This window comes from Falco punctatus, assembly GCF_963210335.1.
Source record: "Falco punctatus genome assembly, chromosome: 3".
Taxonomy (NCBI): Eukaryota; Metazoa; Chordata; class Aves; order Falconiformes; family Falconidae; genus Falco; species Falco punctatus.
In genome coordinates, this window is record NC_137582.1 from 107,656,696 (window position 1) to 107,676,046 (window position 19,351).

General features: G+C 43.8%; 2 protein-coding genes across 3 annotated transcripts in view; both read left to right on the top strand.

Moving 5' to 3' along the window:
* CFAP74 (cilia and flagella associated protein 74) overlaps nucleotides 1–7,308 on the top strand; it is a 97,704-nt gene extending 90,396 nt beyond the window's left edge. The window contains exon 40 of the mRNA XM_080381294.1: nucleotides 989–7,308. Coding sequence (XP_080237420.1) covers nucleotides 989–1,102 — 114 coding nt within the window. The 3' untranslated portion in view covers nucleotides 1,103–7,308. The remainder of the gene's footprint in view (nucleotides 1–988) is intronic.
* A 210-nt stretch (nucleotides 7,309–7,518) lies between these two features.
* TMEM52 (transmembrane protein 52) lies at nucleotides 7,519–11,176 on the top strand. 2 transcript variants are annotated; one of them, XM_080381328.1, is made up of 4 exons: nucleotides 7,519–7,696; nucleotides 8,441–8,485; nucleotides 9,743–9,912; nucleotides 10,581–11,176. In XM_080381328.1, the coding sequence occupies exons 2-4, from the start codon at nucleotides 8,454–8,456 to the stop codon at nucleotides 10,898–10,900; spliced, it is 522 nt and encodes a 173-aa protein (XP_080237454.1). In that variant the 5' UTR covers nucleotides 7,519–7,696; nucleotides 8,441–8,453; the 3' UTR covers nucleotides 10,901–11,176. The 2 variants fall into 2 exon arrangements, with proteins under 2 accessions (XP_080237454.1, XP_080237453.1); XM_080381327.1 differs by having other exon boundaries at nucleotides 7,521–7,695; nucleotides 8,403–8,485.
* Nucleotides 11,177–19,351: the final 8,175 nt, after the last annotated feature.

Genomic DNA, 19,351 nt, shown 5'->3' on the forward strand with positions numbered 1-19,351 from the left:
CAGAAACGGTATGTTTGATTTGGAGGCTTGCTACACCTCACCGTTCATCTGCGTGATGAAAAGAACAAGAATTTCGCTCGCATCTTACAGAACGTAGAATGACTTCTGACAGGTCATGGCATTATATAGCACCAAAAAGCCAAAGTGCTGCTGCTGGTAACTAAAGTAACACTGATTTTTTTAATGTCCCCTGTGCAAGAAAGCCCGCAGTCCCGCTGACACAGAACTAAGTTTACAGGGTTCATTTTGCTACAGTGTTCACATTTCTTTCAGCTGTGGGCTGCCTTTCCATTGGTGTGTTCCTGGAAGTCAGTGGGGCGTTTTTGATTTTCCACTTTATGAACGGCTTTATGAACCCTGTTTCCCTGGCTACTTCTGCCTTTTTGTATTGCACAGTCTAGGTGGGAGGTCCAAACATCTCTACAGGGCTGTGATTGCCCTTCCTGATTCATCTTCTTGGGCATTCATGGAGACTGAAAGAATTTACTCCCCTGCTTTTTGTTGTGAGCTGTGTGTGGGATGGTGGAATGAGTAGCTTGTTCCAAAATTAAAAGATTGCTGCTGTCATGTGCAGAAAGAAGGCAGTAGAGTTCCTGGGATGATTTCTCAGGTTGCCATCGTGCCTCTTGGTAACCACTGGTTGTTACACAAGATTTAACACTAACTGATGGCTAACAGGATCCACTTCTTCCCCAACCCTCACTGCAGCGCACTGCACTGCTGCTGTACCCAGCTGTCATGGCTGTGATGTGGTGACGATATCTATAGCACTCTAGGGATAGAATGCTTAGTCATTGTTACTTTACTTACTGCAGTATGAGCCTTGCATGGAAATACAGAGCCAACACAGTGGGAAGAGAGGTAATCTGTAGCCGTAACTGGTCTGTCTTACAACAGAGACATAAAATACATAATTTAGAACTTGATCAACTAACTTGTTCTATGTACACAAAAAAAAGGTTGGTTTTACGTGTGCGTTTTCTTATAGGCTGATGACCCTCTGCTTGTGACAGCCCTCCTGACCTTGAAAGGTGACGTTAAGGAATCTTACCGGATCCTCTTGATGGCAAAAGTTGTGTCTGCATATGCTCCCACTAAGTGAGGGAACCAGGCTACACGGAAAGATTAGGCTTGTGTTACTGGGAGATCACTGGTTCTCGGTTGAAACACGTAAATATTTTGAAGTTGTTGCAAATATGCGAGGGGAGCAGGTAACATGTAATATTTCTGGGGGTTTCCCCACAAAATTCTATGTAAACTCTGGTTCCACTAGTTTCATTTTCAAGCGGACTCTGTGGCAGTAATCTTGTGGTGGAAGAATTAATGAGGGGCCCAAGTAGATCCATCTGCTGTTAATCACAGTGTCTCCCGAAGGTGGGCATTCCCTCAGCATGAATATCTTTTTTACATCTACATGGGTGAGTTTCAAACAATGTATCTGTCTCCAATTTGAGATGCATTTTCATGGATTCAGAAGATCCTTAACTTTTCCCTTCTGAAGACCAGAATAAAGCTTCTTATTCAAGTTTCCTCCAAAATGTTTGGGCGGTTGTTTTTACAACACACTATGAAATCTTCCTGATGACGCATGGTCAAGGAGGAAATAGTGATCATGCTGTCCACTGCGTGGCTGGATAGAGTTAAACATTTGCCTTATGTCATGGCTGTACAGGAACTTTGTATCTCTACATTTGCTTTCCTCTCAGTTCTGACTAAGAGTACATTTCTTCCTGTTACCGGGGTGGCTGGAGCGCCCTGCAGGTGTAACTTTTGTCAGGAAGCAGTAACTAGTTCAGGGAAAAGTCCAGAGGAACTACACTGTGGACAGCCAAGGGACCAGGAAGTAAGCAGACATCTAGGAACATAGATAACCTTTTAAATCTTGTATCGCACTCTGTCTGTGGGAAAACTCCCTCACCACCACTCTGAAGGTATGTTGCTGTTTGCCCCTGTGTAGCTGTTAAAATGGCTTATTTAGATTGTGTAGTGGGAAGATAGAAACAGACCATTTGGAAATATCCCTAAGGTAAAAATGTGACAAGCTACTGCAGGAAAAAGGAGTAAGGCAACTGTCACAAGAAATACTTTAACTAGTATCCCCCTTTTATAGAGGAAGCTTGTATAACTGATGGAGTGGAGTTCCTTGTTTTCCCAAAGGCAGTGTGTTTGATCCGTTCTCATTGAATAGCACCGGGTTGAGTGGCTGCGGTTACTGAACCCTTCAGTCTAAAGACCTACAGATACTGAAGCAATGAACAAGTCACCATGGGAGGAGGCAGGAGCTGGCGGGGAGGTGGCAGTGCTAGCCAGAGACAGCTCTGCCTCCCTAAGAGAGGCGCTGAGTATTTCTGGTGGCACAGCTGTGGTGGTCGGGTTGAGGTTCAGGACAATGAGGTTTGTGTGCTGATTCTCTTACAGTCCTTGCAGCCCTAAAAGGGAGATGAAATATCGCTACATAATAGGAAACCTGCAAATAGTACTGCACAGCTGACAGTCACCTCATGATAGGGAAGCTTGCAGAAAGCAGGGAAGGGCACGGCACGTTGGAGTGGAAGGTTTATTTCAGGCAGTTAATTTGAGGGCACCCATTATGTGAGGGTCCCTTGGATTTCACTCTTGAAAACTGAAAAGTAATGGCTGAGAGTAAATTAGTCTCCAGACTCTCATAACCATATAATATGCTGAAAATAAGTGTAAAATTGTCTACCAGGAAACAACACCCCTGTCTCAGGGATTTTCCACTTCATAGAGGTCAGGTACTGTGAAAAAGCATCCAAAGGATTAAAAAAGGTAAAGAAGTTTAAAGAATACATGTAAAGAATGTGACAATGTTGAAAAAATGCAGAGGTTGCTTCCAAGAGCAAGAAGGCAGTTTAGTAAGTGGGAAGAAGGTGTATATATGCAAGGACCGGCTGGTCCAGCCGAGAGTAACGCTGGATCTGACGGACTCGTAACAGCATTAGAGAGCTCTGGATGTGCCCGCTCAGCTGTAGAAGCTGGAGGGTCAAGCACACAGCATCATATTGGTGTGTTCATCAGGGCGTTAAGCTGGTTATAAAGATCAGCCGCCATTGACCACCTGAAGTCATTGTCTGCACCAAATGGTTTCAAAGGCAGGCAAAGGGTGGAACCCGTCGTTAACTGCATTCTTTGGACTTGATCTTGACAATCTATAGGAATTATTTCACAGACTTGAAGTAAGTGTAAGGTTCTGGGTGTCACAGTTCAAAGTTTCTATACTCCAAGCTAGACATGTGTTTATTCTCTCCAAGGGGAGTGTGGAACCATGATAGTAAGAAGAGGTTGTTGTTTCTGGGGTCCTGAAAATAAAGAAAACTATGCCTGCACTATAGCAGCTGACGTTCGGTAAAGCACTTGCAGAAATCTGAATGTTTTTTACTCTTTTTCATAAGAGGAAAGCCTGTTATTTATCTCAGGCCTCAAAACTAATCATATTTGACTTCTTGGGGGCATAATGGCTGATCCGTGCAGGACTGGGTTTTCCTTTCTTATGGGATTGTATTGGTTCCTTTGGCACACGTAGTTCAGCATGCCCAGCTCTTGCGTGAAGCAATACTTGGGCAATGAGAGAGACAAGCTGATGTGAAAGGGAAAATTATCTGATGTGGGAAAGCAGATCCATTGTAAGACTTAACACAGACGTGCAGGCTATGCTTCTTCACCTGGAACACAACTACAACTTGAAAAGTGGAAGTACGGTTACTTTTCCTGCAGAATGTAGCCCTTGGATGTTCCAGGGTCATTCGAATGAGAATTGCCCATTTCACCAAGGGCAGATAGAAAGCAGTGGGATCTTTTCCAAAAAGAAACAATGAATCCTCTTACATATTTGCTGTGGTTCTTGGGCTTGATCTAGCATTTAATTTAGGTTTGCCAGTCTATAGCAGAGTGGAGTAAACAAGTTTCCCTTAATAGATACCGGACAGAGCTTGTTTCTTTGATATAAGCTGACTAAAGTGGAAAAGTCAGTGCCTAAACCCTGTGACAGTTGTATTCCATTTCACCACTGCGACTCTCCACTTGCCTAAAACCTCTTGCTTGTGTGTGTGTATGATGAGTGAGCAGCCAAGGATTCCCTAAGAGATCTGACTTCTGAAACAGAAATAACTAAAATAATTTCATGCAATTAACATACTTGCTTTTGCTATATTTTTAATTGGTGCTGAGCCTCTTTAGAATCTTCACAATGCAAATTTGCAGGGATCCGAGGTGCACACTGTCAGTCTACTGAAAATTTAGGAGTTCTACGGGGATGCTCCTACCTAAACAATTCTTATGTATGACATATACAAAAATAGCTTCTTGATCTTTCCCAGTACAGGAAACAGAAAATTGACTGGGATGACTGACTACTGAAAACAATTCTCCTGCTAATTTAGACACACCAAGGTAAACTAGAAATAGTGTGTTTGTAGGTAATTCCTCGAGGACAGACCTGAGCGCGCTATTGCATATTCTACTTGCATGGCTTAAGTTCACAACTACCAGAAGAAGCTCAACACAGCAGCTATACCCTTCATGCAAGTTAATCTCTCGAAAAAGCAAAAAATCCTGTTCAATACTGTGCTTCCAAAGCAGGTTATCCACAATCACAGCACATGCGGTATGGAAATTGCCAGGAGATTCTAAACATGTAATCTGATAGTTCTGTTTCCATATTACAGGACTCCAGAAGGGATGGAGGCCATATTGTGAGGATAATATGAACAATGTAACCCCAAAAGTATATCCAAGTTTCCCAGAAGCTAGTTTTCTGTTCCTGTAACTGCACTTCTGAACAGTGTGCTTTCAGACTGCGTTTTGCAACTGCAGTCACTGGGGTTGCTGGACAGAAACTCTTGCGCTTTCAGATTTGGAGCTAAATGCAAACGTACACTTGGCTTTGATCCGGTTCTAGTTTAATAAGAAAGCAACTCATATCTGTGTATGCTCTTTTTATCCTTAAAAGCTATATCTAGCTCATTTCTAAAACAGAAAGGAAATGAGACAATAAGTACTAGTGTCATACATATCTTATTAATATACGTTCTGCTTATTGAGTGACTTCAGAGATTGCTTCACACTTAACAACTGCGGCTTTTCCTAAATGAGCAATGGTCCCATGACCCTGAGCAGTCCTGTAGGAAAATACTTTAGTCAGTATGCCACATGCCACTACGGAGCCTGGTGGAGCAAAAGGAACAAATGCCATCTATCGAACCCGGTACTTCCCAGCTGTCCGTCATTGCTCCCAATGGCGTGATGGCCCCCATGTTTGGGGGACGGGAGCCTGGCTGGATGCCAGGTGCCCACCAAAGCTGCTCGATCCCTCCCCTCCTCAGTTGGGCAGGGGAGAGAAAATGTAATGAAAGGCTTGTGGGTCGAGATAAGGACCAGGAAATCACTTGGTAATTACCATCACAGGCAAAACAGGCTCAATTTGGGGAAAAAATAATGTATTGCCAATCAAATTGGAATAGGATAATGAAAAATAAACCCAAAATTCTAAAAGACCTTTCCCCAACACCTCCTTTCTTCCCAGGCTTAACTTTACTCCTGAGAGAGGTGCAGGGGGACAGGGCGTGGGGGTTGCAGTCTGTTCATCACACATTGTCTTCCTGCTCCTTCCTCCTCATGCTCTTCCCCTGCCCCAGCCTGGGGTCCCTCTCACAGGAGATAGTTCTCCATGAACTTCTCCAGCTGAGCCCTTCCCATGGGCTGCAGTTCTTCATGCGCTGCCCCAGCGAGGGTCCTTCCCATGGGGTGCAGCCCCTCAGGCACAGCCGGCTCCAGCCTGGGTCCTCATGGGGTCCCCAGCCCAGGCTCCTCTCCCCACAGGGCCACAGGTCCTGCCAGGAGCTTCTCCAGCACAGGCTGCCCACGGGTCACAGCCGCCTTCGGGCACCCCCTGCCCCAGCATGGGGTCCTCCATGGGACGCACATGGGGATCTGCTCCACCACTAACCCCCATGGGCTGAGGGGCACAGCCTGCCTCACCATGGTCTTCATCACAGGCTGCTGGAGAATCTCTGCTCCGGTGCCTGGAGCATCTCCTGCCCTCTGCACTGACCCGGGGGGCTGCAGGGCGGTTCCTCTCACATACCCTCACTCCCTTTGGCGCACTTGCACAGGGTTTTTTCCCCCTTGAATAAGTTATCCCAGCGGCGCTACCACCGTCACTGTTGGGCTTGGCCTTGGCCCGCGGCGGGTCCATCTCGGAGCCAGCTGGCTCTGGCCCTGCCAGACATGGGGGAAGCTTCTAGCAGTTTCTCACAGAGGCCACCCCTGTAGCCCCCCACTTCCACAACCTTGCCACGCAAACCCAACTGGAACTTATCCATGCTTCTTATAGATGAAACCTCTAACAACACAAGTCCAAATATGCTCTCTTGTGTTGCCTTAAAATCTAAAAAAAAAAGCCACCCCAAGCATCCTTGTATTTTGTCCCATTCTCATTACTAGAGCGGCTTTTATAGATGCACCCCCATATGCACCTCTGAGTCTATCGGGGACATCAGCCGGTACCTCAAAATGCCATTTCTTTAGTTGATCTTCCCCTTTCTTCTCCAGTTGAAATCTCACTAATCCATTAATTAGCTCCCCTGCTGTGCAGCTCTAGATACCTGTCTTTGTTGCTCACCCAGCGTCATGATCACCCAGCTATCATCATCTCTTAACACCTTTCTTTGCCACCTAACTGACCTCTGCCATGTTAGTCCTCCCTTGAAGGCACCTTCTGCTCTGAAGCAGGACTAGTCCTCGCCCCTTCGCAGGGTGGGTCGGGCTGACCTCTGGCACACGGCTTGTTCTTCAACTGGTAGTGAGTCCTAACTCCTGAGAGGGCTTGGAGCTTCTCGGCACCAGGGGCTATATGCAATCCCGTTAAATAGCCAGGCGTCGCCTGGGAATCTGCCACGTAGGGCCGGGCAGGATCGCTGTAACAGCCAGGATAACCACAGCCATGGGACATCTCTCCCTGGAGTTTCTAGCGAAGAGCATCAGCACCAGGGTTTGAGGTAACCGTAGAGCAACGTGTAGGTATTTTAACTGAATTTCTGAATTTGAAATGTGGGATGGAGTTAAATTATTTTGGAGCAACGTGGTCTCCAGAGAGCACTCAATGCCTTCACAGTCACATTTCACGCGTTTTAACAGGACTATTTTTAAAAAGGGAAATGATCTGCTTTTCCAAACCTTTGTCTCAGCTGTTTTGCATCCCTGGTTTCTCACTCCTTTCACATCCCCCCCTCAAACCCCGAGGCCGCACGGGCGCAGGGTGCGCGGCTGCCGCTGCCAGAGGTCATGCCAAGCAGGGCCCGCGGAGAGCCGCACTCCGCCGGCGGGCCGAGCCCAGCCGAGTCCAGCGGAGCGGAGCGGAGCCGAGCCGAGCTCAGCCGAGCCGAGCCGAGCCGAGCCGAGCCTAATCCAGCCGAGCCCAGCCGAATTCAGCCGAGCCGAGCCGAGCCGAGCCGAGCCGAGCCCCCGCTGGGCGGTGCCTCCCGGAGCGCCGCCCGCGCGCGGCGGGACGGTATTTACGGAGCCCCCCGCAGCACTGGGCTCAGCTGGGCGGACGCGCCGGCTGGAGCCGCGGCTCCTCGTTCGGCTGCCTGCTGACAGATCTTTTATTGGTTATTCTTTTCCCTCTTGGCTAGGTATCGCTCTGCTCTTCTGAGAGTAACTGCAGGAGCCCTGATCAGTGAGTAACCCACGATTCCACGGGCGGGGACGAGGGCTGGTGGCCGCCGTCCCTTACCGCTGCGGTGTTGATCTCCGTGCCAAGTCCCAGGCCTGGCTCGGCCGCCCCGCTCCGCGGGCGAGGGTGGGTGGCTCTCAGTTTCAAAATGACTCTGAAGTGCCACCTTTGGAAAAGTCCCTGTGCAGAGTTTTCCGTGGCCCAGGGCAGCGGCTGTGCGATGCTGCTGTGGCAGCTGAAATGCAATAGAAGTTGTTCCCTTTGTACTGTAAGTAGATCAGGGGAAAAAAAGCCCAAACCCAACCAAAAAACCAACATTTCAGGTTGCATTGGAGCTATGAAAAAGTAATTAAAAAATAACTGGGGCCAGTAGGCAGTTGTCTTAGGCTGGGTCTAAGGTACTAGGTACCTCAGATCAGTTAACCTTAAAGAACATTTTGATTCATTTTTTGAGAATCCAGCATGTGTAGTTCTCTCTCCTAAGCAATAGTAAAGTACTAGTTTGTAAAAACATTGACTTGGAAGCCAGCTTTTACAGTGGGATTATTTGCATGTTCTCAGCTGAAGTAATTTAACAACTACTAAGAACAGTCCTCTGAAACTAAATCTAAAGGGGTTTTGTTCCATGTTCTTACTGATTGCTTTCCCTTTTTCACCTCGGAGATCAAGTGAAATTCATTCCCTGTCGTACATTCTGTGTTTGACTGCAAGTATTTAAATCGGTGAATCATCTGCCTTCTTTCACAGATGCCCTTAGAACATGCCTAATTGGACAAGTCTGTGGTATGTCTGGTAAGTCTACTATTAATCTTACTAGCCCAGAATAATTTGGAAGTTATTATGACCAGTAATTGTAGTAAAGCAATGGAAACACTTTTCTCTTAGACAGGGTGGAGGCAAGGGCTTCTCCTGGGTTTTATGAAAGCTGCCAGCAGAATATGTTCCAGCAGAGAGCACGGGGGAGATAAGGTGTCAGGCAGGGTTCAGCATTCGTCTGGGGATGTGTCATCTTTCCTTTCTGAGTACGCGACAGTTTAACTGAGGGGCTTGTTTGCTCGTTCTGCATAGCCAGCTTTGCCAAACCCAACAGCAGCTATGCAGCAAGGACGCGTCGGGGCCCGGTGCCACACTGCCCAGCACACAGCCTCGGTGCTCAGGGGACGAGGGACTGGTAGCTCAGTGTTGCATTTTCATCCTGAACTCAAGCTCTCTACAAACCTGTTTACTGGCTCTTTGAATGAAAGAGGGAAAACAGCCACAAGTAAAAGGGTAAACTCTTCTCAGAAGTGGATTTTTGTTTCTTGCCTAGCATGCATTATAGGTGTCCTAGCATTATTTTTTTATAGTTTGCATTCCATCAATATATTACTTTCAATGGTAGCACACAAAGTGAGTTGGTTACTTTAGCTGTCATTCAGTCTGGACTAATTTTGGTTGATATTCTTTGCTTTCTTAGAACTTGTTGATACATAGAACTGTTTAAAAATACGTGGTTAGGTAAAATATTGGAAGAAGGCTTCTGGAATTAGGCAGCATTGAAATAATCAAAGCTAATGAGCTAGTGCTGAGATGTATACTGAGATCTACTATGCTGAGATGTCTTTACCTGGGTGATTTCTGCCTTCATCGGGGGCAGCAGCATAAAGGCAGGATGATTTCAGGGAACACACCAGCATGCAGCTGGTGGAGTGTTAGGAAATACTGATGGGCTGGCGGTGAGGTAAGAACTCCTTGTGCTGGAAGAATGTTTCAATGCAAAGTTCCAGTGGGGCAGCTTATTTTTCTCACACAGGGTTTTAAGTTGCTTGCAAGCATTTTTCTAAAACAATTTGCAAAAAAATGAACAAAACTTGTGCAAGTCTGAAGCCCTCAAATCCAGCCTTTATACTGAGTGTTTGTGATCCAACTTTCTAATTCAGGATCCAGTACCAATTCAGAACTAAACCTAGGAGGTTTGACCTTTCACCTGTTTAAAGTGAAAATATATTCAGCTCTGGAAGAAGTAAAATCTAAGCGATGAAATGATGCAATTCTCCCTCATTCTCTAAGGCTAATCTTGCTGACTGTTTTCCTGCTCCTGCTCTGTGGGATCACAGCAAGCTGCATCAGATTCTGCTGCCAGAAGAAGAGGCTTCCAGTTGAGACCTGCCCTAGGCACCCTGATGATCTGACAGTTATTGCTATTGACAGTGACAGCACTGCCCACAGCACCGTGACCTGTAAGTATCCTCTGGGTGTCAACTATTCAACAGGGCTTTGCTATTGAACAAGTGCCTGGAATGCTGTGTCTAAGCCTTGCAGTAACCGGGACTTTCTGATGTACTCCCAGAACAACTTTCAGCCCCGTAGGGTGGGCAAGAGAGGGAAAGGAAGGTTATCAGGGCAACACAGTGAGTGACTGCAGAAGACCAGTAGGATTTAATGCTAGAGGGGTTAAAATAAAGCCCATGGTGGGTTAGCATCTTATATGTAGTCTCCCACATCTGTTCTTATCGCCATTCCCACATTTTTTAACTTTTCTGCCCATCTCACTGTCCAGCTATTCCAGCCAAAGTTACCTCTAATGTGAGGAACTGTTCAGTTGTTCATGTACAAACCCAACTGAAACTACCTGTGTTACAACATACATGTACTACATCAGGTATTTCACAATAACAACTGGATGGTGATATGCAGAGGCATTTTCTCTTCTGACTGCTTTCTTTTGGAGAATGTTTAGATTCCATCATGAGTAACTATAACTGATAGCTTTTAGTATATAGTGCATATGTTCTGACACCACAAAAATGAGTCCATAATTTCTTGGAGAAAAGCAGGATTATAGCTTTATATATCAGCATTCCATGCAGGTGTCTAATTTTGTTTTCTAATTCCTTTTTCTTCACAGCATATAGCTCGTTTCAGTACCCTCTGAGTGTCCCTATTCCTTCGCTATTTGTAGATATGGATAAGACCACTGTGTCCCCTCCAGCTTACAGTCTCTATGCGATGGAGTTGCCACCTTCTTACGATGAAGTTGTCCAAATGGGTAAACAGTACACTGAAGTAGCACAGATAAGCCAGAAACTCAATGACACCCCTGGACAGGTGACACCAGGTGGGCTGAATCCCATCCAGTATTCACCTGATACAATCAACAGAGATCCAGCAACACAGGCAGATTCAGAAAAATCAGAAGATGCAACACAAGAACAGCTGCAGCTCTGACTCATTTCAGATGGGGAGTAAAGGAAGGGAAGCACAGTAAGAGTTAAAGAAGACATGAAGAGTTTGGTTTTATAAGTAGGTTATGATGGAAAGATGTTTCCTCTCATGCCCTTGTAATGATCTGACAGTTAGAAGAAATGTTTTCTATGACGGCTGTGATCTGGTAAAGCTCCTTCAAGGATATGAAATGAAGTAAAAGGGCAGAAGTTTAAAAATGCCTGTAAAAGTGGGACATGAATGCTTTCCATCTTCAGATTAAAAAATATTTATATATTCCTTGTGTCCAGCATATGGCAACAAAAAAGGTCAGGGGAATTTTGCCATCTTGGGAACGAACACAAGGAGTCAGAACAGTACAAAGAGCAAGCTGTTGTTCCAGAACAGAAGCTTCCCAAACTGGAGTTGAAAGGGGAATCCTAGCAAGTCACGCTGAATAGCCTCTTTTCAGAACATTAACTGTCCAGGAAATTGCTGGAGTGCAAATTGCTACATAATGGCACATGTTCATTAAACTGCAGGAAGATGGCAAAGAAGGACAGGAAAGTGTGTGGAGGGAAATGCATGATGTTATGTTTCACAGCTAGAGACAAGGAATGAGACAGATGAGAAAAGATACTTTTTTGTTGGTCATGAGACCTGAAGGGATTGTTTTTGAGTTGGGTTGTGGTCTTTTTAGTATCTTTAAACTTATATTTTCAGGATGAGCTGGCTTGAGTGGGATCCTTTTACTACTTATTTTTGCCAGTTAAAATACAAACTAGTCTCAAAGAGACACTTGCACACATGGTTAAGTATTACTAATGAGTTTCAAATAGTCATCAGATATTTCAAAGGTGCTTATACTTAATCTGCTCAGGTGTCAGGGCGTCTCTTCAGTACAGAAAAGAAAAAAAAATATTGAACATTCTTGGCAGCTTTCACCAGTTCAGTATGGAGATGAGCTCAGTACTGTGCAGGATGATACAAAGCATATTCTAGCTGTGCCACCTAGAATTGGTTACAAATACTAAATGTCATTGCATGGGATGCGCAATAGCCCAGGAAAATTACTCTTTTAGGAATGTTTCTTTGTGAAATAGTAATAGCAAGGGTAACTGCTGTGCATTATTTTAAGGCTGGGGCTTGGAGTCTATTAGAGTAGTCTCAGCCCAGACAAAAATATGGGCTATGAGAGCTCTTTTTTTAAATGACAGCTTTCCCTTTCTTGTCCCTCCCATATTCCGAACAGTATGGATTTTGTCCACTCCTGAGTAGTGATTTTTTTAAATACACTTTAACAAGGTGCTAATTTGGCTACCTCTATGAACATGAGCAATCTACAGGATGGTTCATTGCTATGTGATTATCTACAACATGAAAGAGGGAAAGAAAGCACGAGCACTAGGTGCTGTTAACAAATGTAACTTGAAGTGTGAAGTGCTAGGTCAGAGTTACTGTTGACTGGCCTTCTAACAAGAATGTGACTGGTGGTCTGCATTTCTGCTGAAGTTGCTTTGGTAGCTGTGAGAAAGGGCTACCTTCCACAAATCCTAGGTGTCTGTCATTAATAAGCAGTAGAAGTGGTGGGCACGAAATCTTGTATGGCCTTTAGAAGCCTATCCTCTGACAACCATTGCTGCAATAACTACCCTGGGAATGAGCACTAATGATTTAAAAATTAAGATCTCTCTGCCAGCCGACAGGACTGGGACTAAATCTCTGCCACACGTTCATGGTGTGTGAGCTGTTAGAGTCCGGCTCCCTAGGGAAGTGTTGATTCTATATTTAACTTGCATGTAGCTTACTATGAGTGTTGCAGGGAAAGGCTGGTTTAACAGATCTGCTTCTTTTCTATCTCTTCTCTCTCATTCTTAGTTATACTTCTGGTTTATTCTCTCCTCTGCCTTTTTCTGTGCCAGGATGGAGGCTAGGCATAACGCAATGTAGCTATTTAGATATCTCTAGCTGAAAGAGCAACATGTGCCCAGTTCTGGGTGTCCCCATGTCACAAATAGAGCAGATGTATTTTTATTTATTGAGCTTTCCCATCAGGATAGTACTCAGGAACCAATTCTATGTCTTTCCAAAGAAGAAATATCTGTTGGTGGGAAATGGCTGAGCACTCACTCACTAATAGAAACAGGAACATAAAACCAGGCAACTGAAAAAATGGTGACTGACACAAGAGGGCAGTCCTTCCCTTCTCAGTATATCGCATTACCTCCCCCCGGGGAAGAGCTTCAGCAGAGCCAAGCTGTTGCAGGCGCGAGGGTGCCCCTAAGGCCTGGTTTTGCTTTGTCGCTCAGAGGTTGCTCTGCAGTGCAAGGACTGAGCTTGCCTGGGGAGGATGGAGGAATCAGCACAACGGTTTGACTTCCCTTCATGCTTTTACTTACACAATGCTTCAGTCTTGTGAGTTGTCAGCTGGACCTGGCAGACTAATCTACCAAACCACAGGGAGATCTGTCTCCATCTGGTTATGGAGGATGATAGTTCTACCTGCAAGACCCTGGTCTAAACTCTAAGTGCCTGTGGAGTGCTCACAAATCAGATCTGACTCTGTTACCACCTGCATTAATAGAAAAGCCTGTCTCAATCTGGGGCACCTCTGTTGCCAGTCTAGCCTAGCTGGAATTGCCCTGCAGTAATCTATCACTCCCGTCCTTAATTCCATACTTCCACAAGTCATTATCCAGAGTAAAAGAAAACAACTGGACTTGCCTCTGCTTTACAAAAGAACAGAGTAGGGAAAGAGTAACGCTGCAGGAATGGAGTTTCTGTGTATCCATGTTGGAAGCAAGTGTTGTTTGACACAGCACAGTGAATAAAGCACTTAGTTTTTTCCCTGACTTCCTAGGAAGAAGGGCATCACCTGGTGTTTCCTTTCTAACACCTAAGGAAAAGTCTTGTGTCTTGCCCAGGTCCCTTGCCTTATAACATGGTTCATTAATTCAAATATAAACTATTTGTTAACATAAACTGCCGACCTAATCAGCCTGCAGAAACACAGAATTTTCTTTGTACATCAAAAGCAGCTCAGTTTGCTCCTGACAATGTTTTCAATAGTCATGTCTCAGCCCTTTATCAAAATTGTCTGACTCCTTACAGAAAACCGATAATCAAAGCTGTCCCTGGCCCTATGTTTTTGAGGAGGCAAATTACCCCCACAACTGTTCGTTATTTACATCTCCACTTAACAGGTTTCTTCAGCTCAATAGCATTGCAGAAGTTACATCCCTCCAGACAGAAAGATCATGACTAGGGGATTTACAAATTCCATTTAAATTCCTGCAGCAAACAAAGAGCTGTCTTCCCATCTTCAGAACAGTTTATATTTGTACAGAAAGTCCAGTTCATCAATTAGAATCACTGTTGTGTGCGGGCATACAGTGAGAGAAAATGACCCCTTAACCAACTCATGTCAGAAAAAAGCATTAAAAGAGTGGTCTCCTGAATCCTGGCCTACACAAGCAACAGCTTGAAAACGTTGCTCCCATGTGCTCTACCTAATGCTAAAGAGCAGGAAGGAGAGTGGGAAATAGTCTCACCTGATCACCTGTGTCCTTTCTGTTTAATTGGGCAAGTTGGAGAAAGACAGACTTTCCTGTTGCTGATGTCTATAAAAATAGGCTTAGTTGCCAGCTTCTGCTCAAGATGCATCTTTGTAATATGACCAGGAAGAGGACACTATGAGCTCCTAATCCTACTGTACGGTAAGATAAAATTAACTTTGTTTTAACTGATGTTTTAAAACTCACAAAGTAAATCCAAACATGTGGAAGGGAGATTAATGCTCTGTCTTGATTTCAATTGCTGTTTTCAGCTGTTTCTCATTTGACTTTTGCTTTGTGTTCTGCAAAGCTGTTTACCTCTCAGTGTGGGATCTGATCTTACAGTCCTAGAAAACTTTGTTTTGTTGTTGATGCTCTTAATGAGGTTCAAACAGCCTCAAAAGTGGGATACTTTCAAAAGCTCACAGCCTAGACAGACATAGTGTTCCTTTGTGTTTATTCTACAGAGCATGTAAAAGGGAAAGGAGGGATAGGATTATTCTTAAACTTTTCTTATTCTTGCCGGGTATGATGACTGGGTCCCTGGTTTTCTCAGTGATAAGTATTTGGAATGTAAATGTTTGCCTTTAGATTTGGATTCTGCACTATTAAAGTCAGAGGACACAAAATGAGATCCTTCTGCAGAAAAAGAGATTACGTTCAGTTTTATTCCTTTTAGCCACATATACATTCCCTCCTGTATTTCCAAACAGGTATGATGTCTCAGTTTCTGGTCAGAAACCTTGCACAGTGTTGCCATAGGCTCTTAAAGAGCCATCAAACAGCATCTAGACATGGGTGTATATTAGTGAGAAATGAAGTGTTCTCTATGGGTATTTCTTATAGCCAGTTTTTAATGTACTTTGAAATTTCAAAACAAGACACTATAACTGATGCTATTTATTAGTGCTATAGTCATCTAAACTGCGAATGTGTAGACCAGAAGCCTTTCACGAGAAATGTGCTGTCTCTTGTGGTAGTATAGAACAGTCTCTCGGGAAGATCCAGGATCAGTATATCTCCATTTATAAAGAAATAACCTATAAATTATGCCCGCTCAAAAATGCTTTAATAATTAAACAGTTTTTTTTAAAAAAAAGTTTTCTAGAACAGAGAAGTGAATTTAAATGGGCAGATTAAAAAATTTCATTTACTTTCTAATAAGCTAGTCATTCATGCGTATCTAAATGATTTTAAGGTAGGCATTTAACCAAACAGGACTCCACTCATAGTTAGATCTGCTCAGGGTTACTCTGAAATCATTTGTTTTTGATAAGTGTGTATCACAACACTTTTTTCATACAAGTCTCGTGCTATGTGTGTAAAAAATGGAATATTACAGGCACATAGAGAAGCTGCAGGTGTTAGCGTGGTACAGCAAAGAAAGGTATTGCCTTTCTTTCTATGTGTCGTGTTCTTAGTATCTTTGAAGAATGCTCAGATAGAAAATCACTAATCTATGTGAAGTGCTGGCCCTAAATGGAAAATGAACTCTCCCTTTCATATTGCAGAAGACGGCTAGGCAGTTAGTCATCTAGAGACAGGGTTTCTTGAACACCCCTTATGGCTTCAAGAGCTTGAGACTGAGAGCCCTATTTTTGGAAGACTTGCCTCTGAGTATCTGCTTAAGATTGGAGCTCACAGCCAAGCTCTACGTGTCTAACATGTCCAAAGGACACTTCTTCTGAAACCATATATTTTAAAATATAAGAATTATAGATATACTTGCTAGGAATTTCAGAAAAGACAATTAAGAGAAAACATTTGATAGATATTTCCTTTCCTTTAACCTTTTGAGTAATAACAAATAATCCATCCATGGCACTGGTTGTTCCCTGGTACTCAGCTGGTGCCAAAAATACTTATACCACTTGCAGAGATAAGAAAAGGTCTATTGTGACAACATACCAAAGATTAATCTGGTTTATGCTGAAGAAATCTACAAACTCTTCTCAGGATTGCTTATACTAAATGGGCTTTAATGGTCCTGGCAGTACTGGAAGCTATAATCTAGACAGGTTCTTGATGACCACAATTAACTTGGTGATTTTTAAATGCAGCATCTTTCTTACCCAGAGCTACATTGACAGCATATTGATGCAAGTGCTCACATTTTACAATGCCACTATTGCAATGATTTCCCTTTCTAACGACGAAGGCTTCTACTCCCTGGCTTGTGGGGAAATCTGCTTGCAGCTGCCCATGCATGTGCTGCTGAGATGTGTTCTGTTTAGAAGACTGTTAGGTGACCTCTATCGAGTCGTTTCTCTTATGCTTCTGTTTCTTTTCCCAGCCTGTCAGTCTGGAGTTTAAGACTTGTGTTCTCTGGTGCAGGAAATTCTCCCACAGTGCCTACTATAGTGGGAATCTGGTCATAGAGACATATTCTTCATATTCAAATAATACCAACAGCTGGGGATTTGTGGGACACAGACACCACAAACCCAAAACCCACAAAGAAACCCTCAAAAAAAACCCAAAACCCAAACCTCTGAATTCCTTGAGCAGTGGAAGTAATGCAGCCTGGTTTTCTAGGTGCCTAAATCTTATGACAAAGTTCCCTAACATTAAAGAAGGTGTAACCTGCACTAGCAGCTTTCCTTACAGTTAGGGCATGCATAAGCTTTTTCTTGTGTGCACCCTCCAGTGCCTAAGAAGGGTGAGCTCAGGCCCGAGTCTTTCTTGCAATGGTGGTGTTAAAAGATCCCCCTTCTCTATGCAGCTCCTGTTTTCATGAAACATTTGGAAGCTTCCTGTCTTTGAAACCTCCCGTTCCCTATCACCGTGCTTGAAACTGGTCAGTGGATTCAGGAATTATTATCTGGGTGTGGAGAGTGGGAAGAGGGGAGACGAGACATGGATTTGACTGTGATTACAAAGCCTCACTTCTATAAGAAATCAGGTTTAAAAAGAACATAAAGTAGGAGGGTTAATCCCACAGCAGAGGGGGGAGCTGATGGAGGATCTAAGAATTCTGATTTCAGTCTAGTGTTTTTTCACCATCACGAGATCCACTCAAGTCCGATTATATCCACACAAGCTTTGTGACATCTCTAAAGGAAAAGCCCCTCTCTGTAATTACCCAAAGTGCATTTCTAATTGTGATTTGAATTTGGTGCTCATTTGGCACTGTTTAGCATGCAATTTTTCTTCTCTCATTTGTCCAAAATGATTGTTTTGCTGGTTATTTTCTGTTGCTATTTGCTGGCTGTGTGAAAGAGCCTATGACAGGGAGATGTACTGCTGGAGAAGCTGGTGCTTACATCACTGCCAGCAGCTTGCAGTCTTGTCTCTCCACTCTCGCACACACATGCACTCATCATGAGCACTTGTGCTCAAAAAGAAAATGCAGACTTGGAAGTAAATTGCCTCAATAATTCATAGGCTTTATAGCCCAGAGCAAATTATACCTTGGCTCTGTCATGCAATTCAGGTTGCAAATCCCTTTATAGCCAAGCTCATTAACAATATAAGTGGTACATCTATAATGGCTTTTATAATCGATGCATTATCATCTTCGGAGGGTATTAAGTGGTAAACCTGCAGCATCCAAAGTGAAGCATCAATAGGGTCTAGATATAGTAAGAGTCAGAGAAAAAACATTTCTTCTTCTGCCTTGCAGTTGCCTTTGTCTGCCTTGCTGCCCCGCCCCCCTCCCCCTTGCAAAGTTTAGAAGGTTTGGTTGGTTTCTTTTCTAACTGCATTTCAACTTTATCAGGTGCAGGTTTTGAGGGAAAAGATTCACTGCTATTGCCAGTACTGACGAGTGGGACACTTGGAGACGTACAAAATCTGCTTGCTTACAGAATAAAATAGCTCTCACAGAATCACTTTCCCTATTGTTGCTCTCACCTGTCTCCTGGCTCTGATTCTAATCATCTTTACCTGTTGGAACTATTTTTGCTTAGGGAGATATCTATTAATTTTGCTGCAAGTAGCAGAGGTTCTTTCCTCTACCCACAACTGAAATGCAAACCATGAGAAAAGCCTTTGAATTGTATTCAGAGCAGACTATGAAAACAAAGTATCATAGGGGAATTGTGCTTTACAAAAATGGAGACCATAAATGTTTTATGAAATATTACATCCTAAGGTTAAATCCAATGCACAAAAAAGCTTAGGTGCAAAACCACATTACTGGGGAAACATTCTGTTCTGGTCAGTTGAAATGCAGAATATAAAATACCAGAGCTCTTTTTATCTTACTGGGGGGAAGAAGGGGGCTGTGGAAAAGAATGCATACTTTAAAAGATATTTCACATCTTCTTAGAATAATAAAGCTTGCTCTGGACACCTGGAGAAAGGAGAAAATAAATTTCTATCTCAAATGTAGAAATGCCTGAATCTTCATTGAACCGCTTAATTTTTACTCACTTTTTTACCCTGTTTTCCCAAATAGTTCAAAAAGGAAGCAAACAAAGAAGCGCCTGATGTTGAACTCTGTGTGCATTGTTTTTTCTCTTTCCATGCTAACAGTTTACAGCATAAGCTACTTCCTTCTCACAAGTAAGGAAGCATAGTCCCAAGGTCAAAGTATTGGCCTGGGAAACCCAGCTCAGCTACTGGTTCTGCCACAGGCTTCCCATATGACATGGGCCTGTAAAACAGAGGCTGCAGCACTATCTTATCTTGCAAAGAATTTTGAGGATGAATACATTGAGCGTGGGCTGCACTGTCATAATGAAATACAGATAACACCGTCAGAGCATGATGAACTTTGTGTGGGACATGAAGCTCAGGAAAAAAAAATTCCCTGCTCCCTCCCCCTCTGGAGGGGGGTGGAATCTAGAGAAGGAACTAGGGGAAAATGAGCAGTGTGAAATTTAGAAACAGCCTCTGGTCTTCAGGTGCCTAATCCAGTCATCATTACAACATTCCTAACTGGAGGAAGAAGCTGAGGAGAGAGAAATTTCCGTGATGG

Coding starts and splice junctions, on each gene's coding strand:
- TMEM52 (XM_080381328.1), top strand. CDS start 8,454: ATGCCTAATTGGACAAGTCTGTGGTATGTCTG. Junction 8,486..9,742: donor ACAAGTCTGTGGTATGTCTG/GTAAGTCTACTA, acceptor TCATTCTCTAAG/GCTAATCTTGCTGACTGTTT. Junction 9,913..10,580: donor TGCCCACAGCACCGTGACCT/GTAAGTATCCTC, acceptor TTTTCTTCACAG/CATATAGCTCGTTTCAGTAC.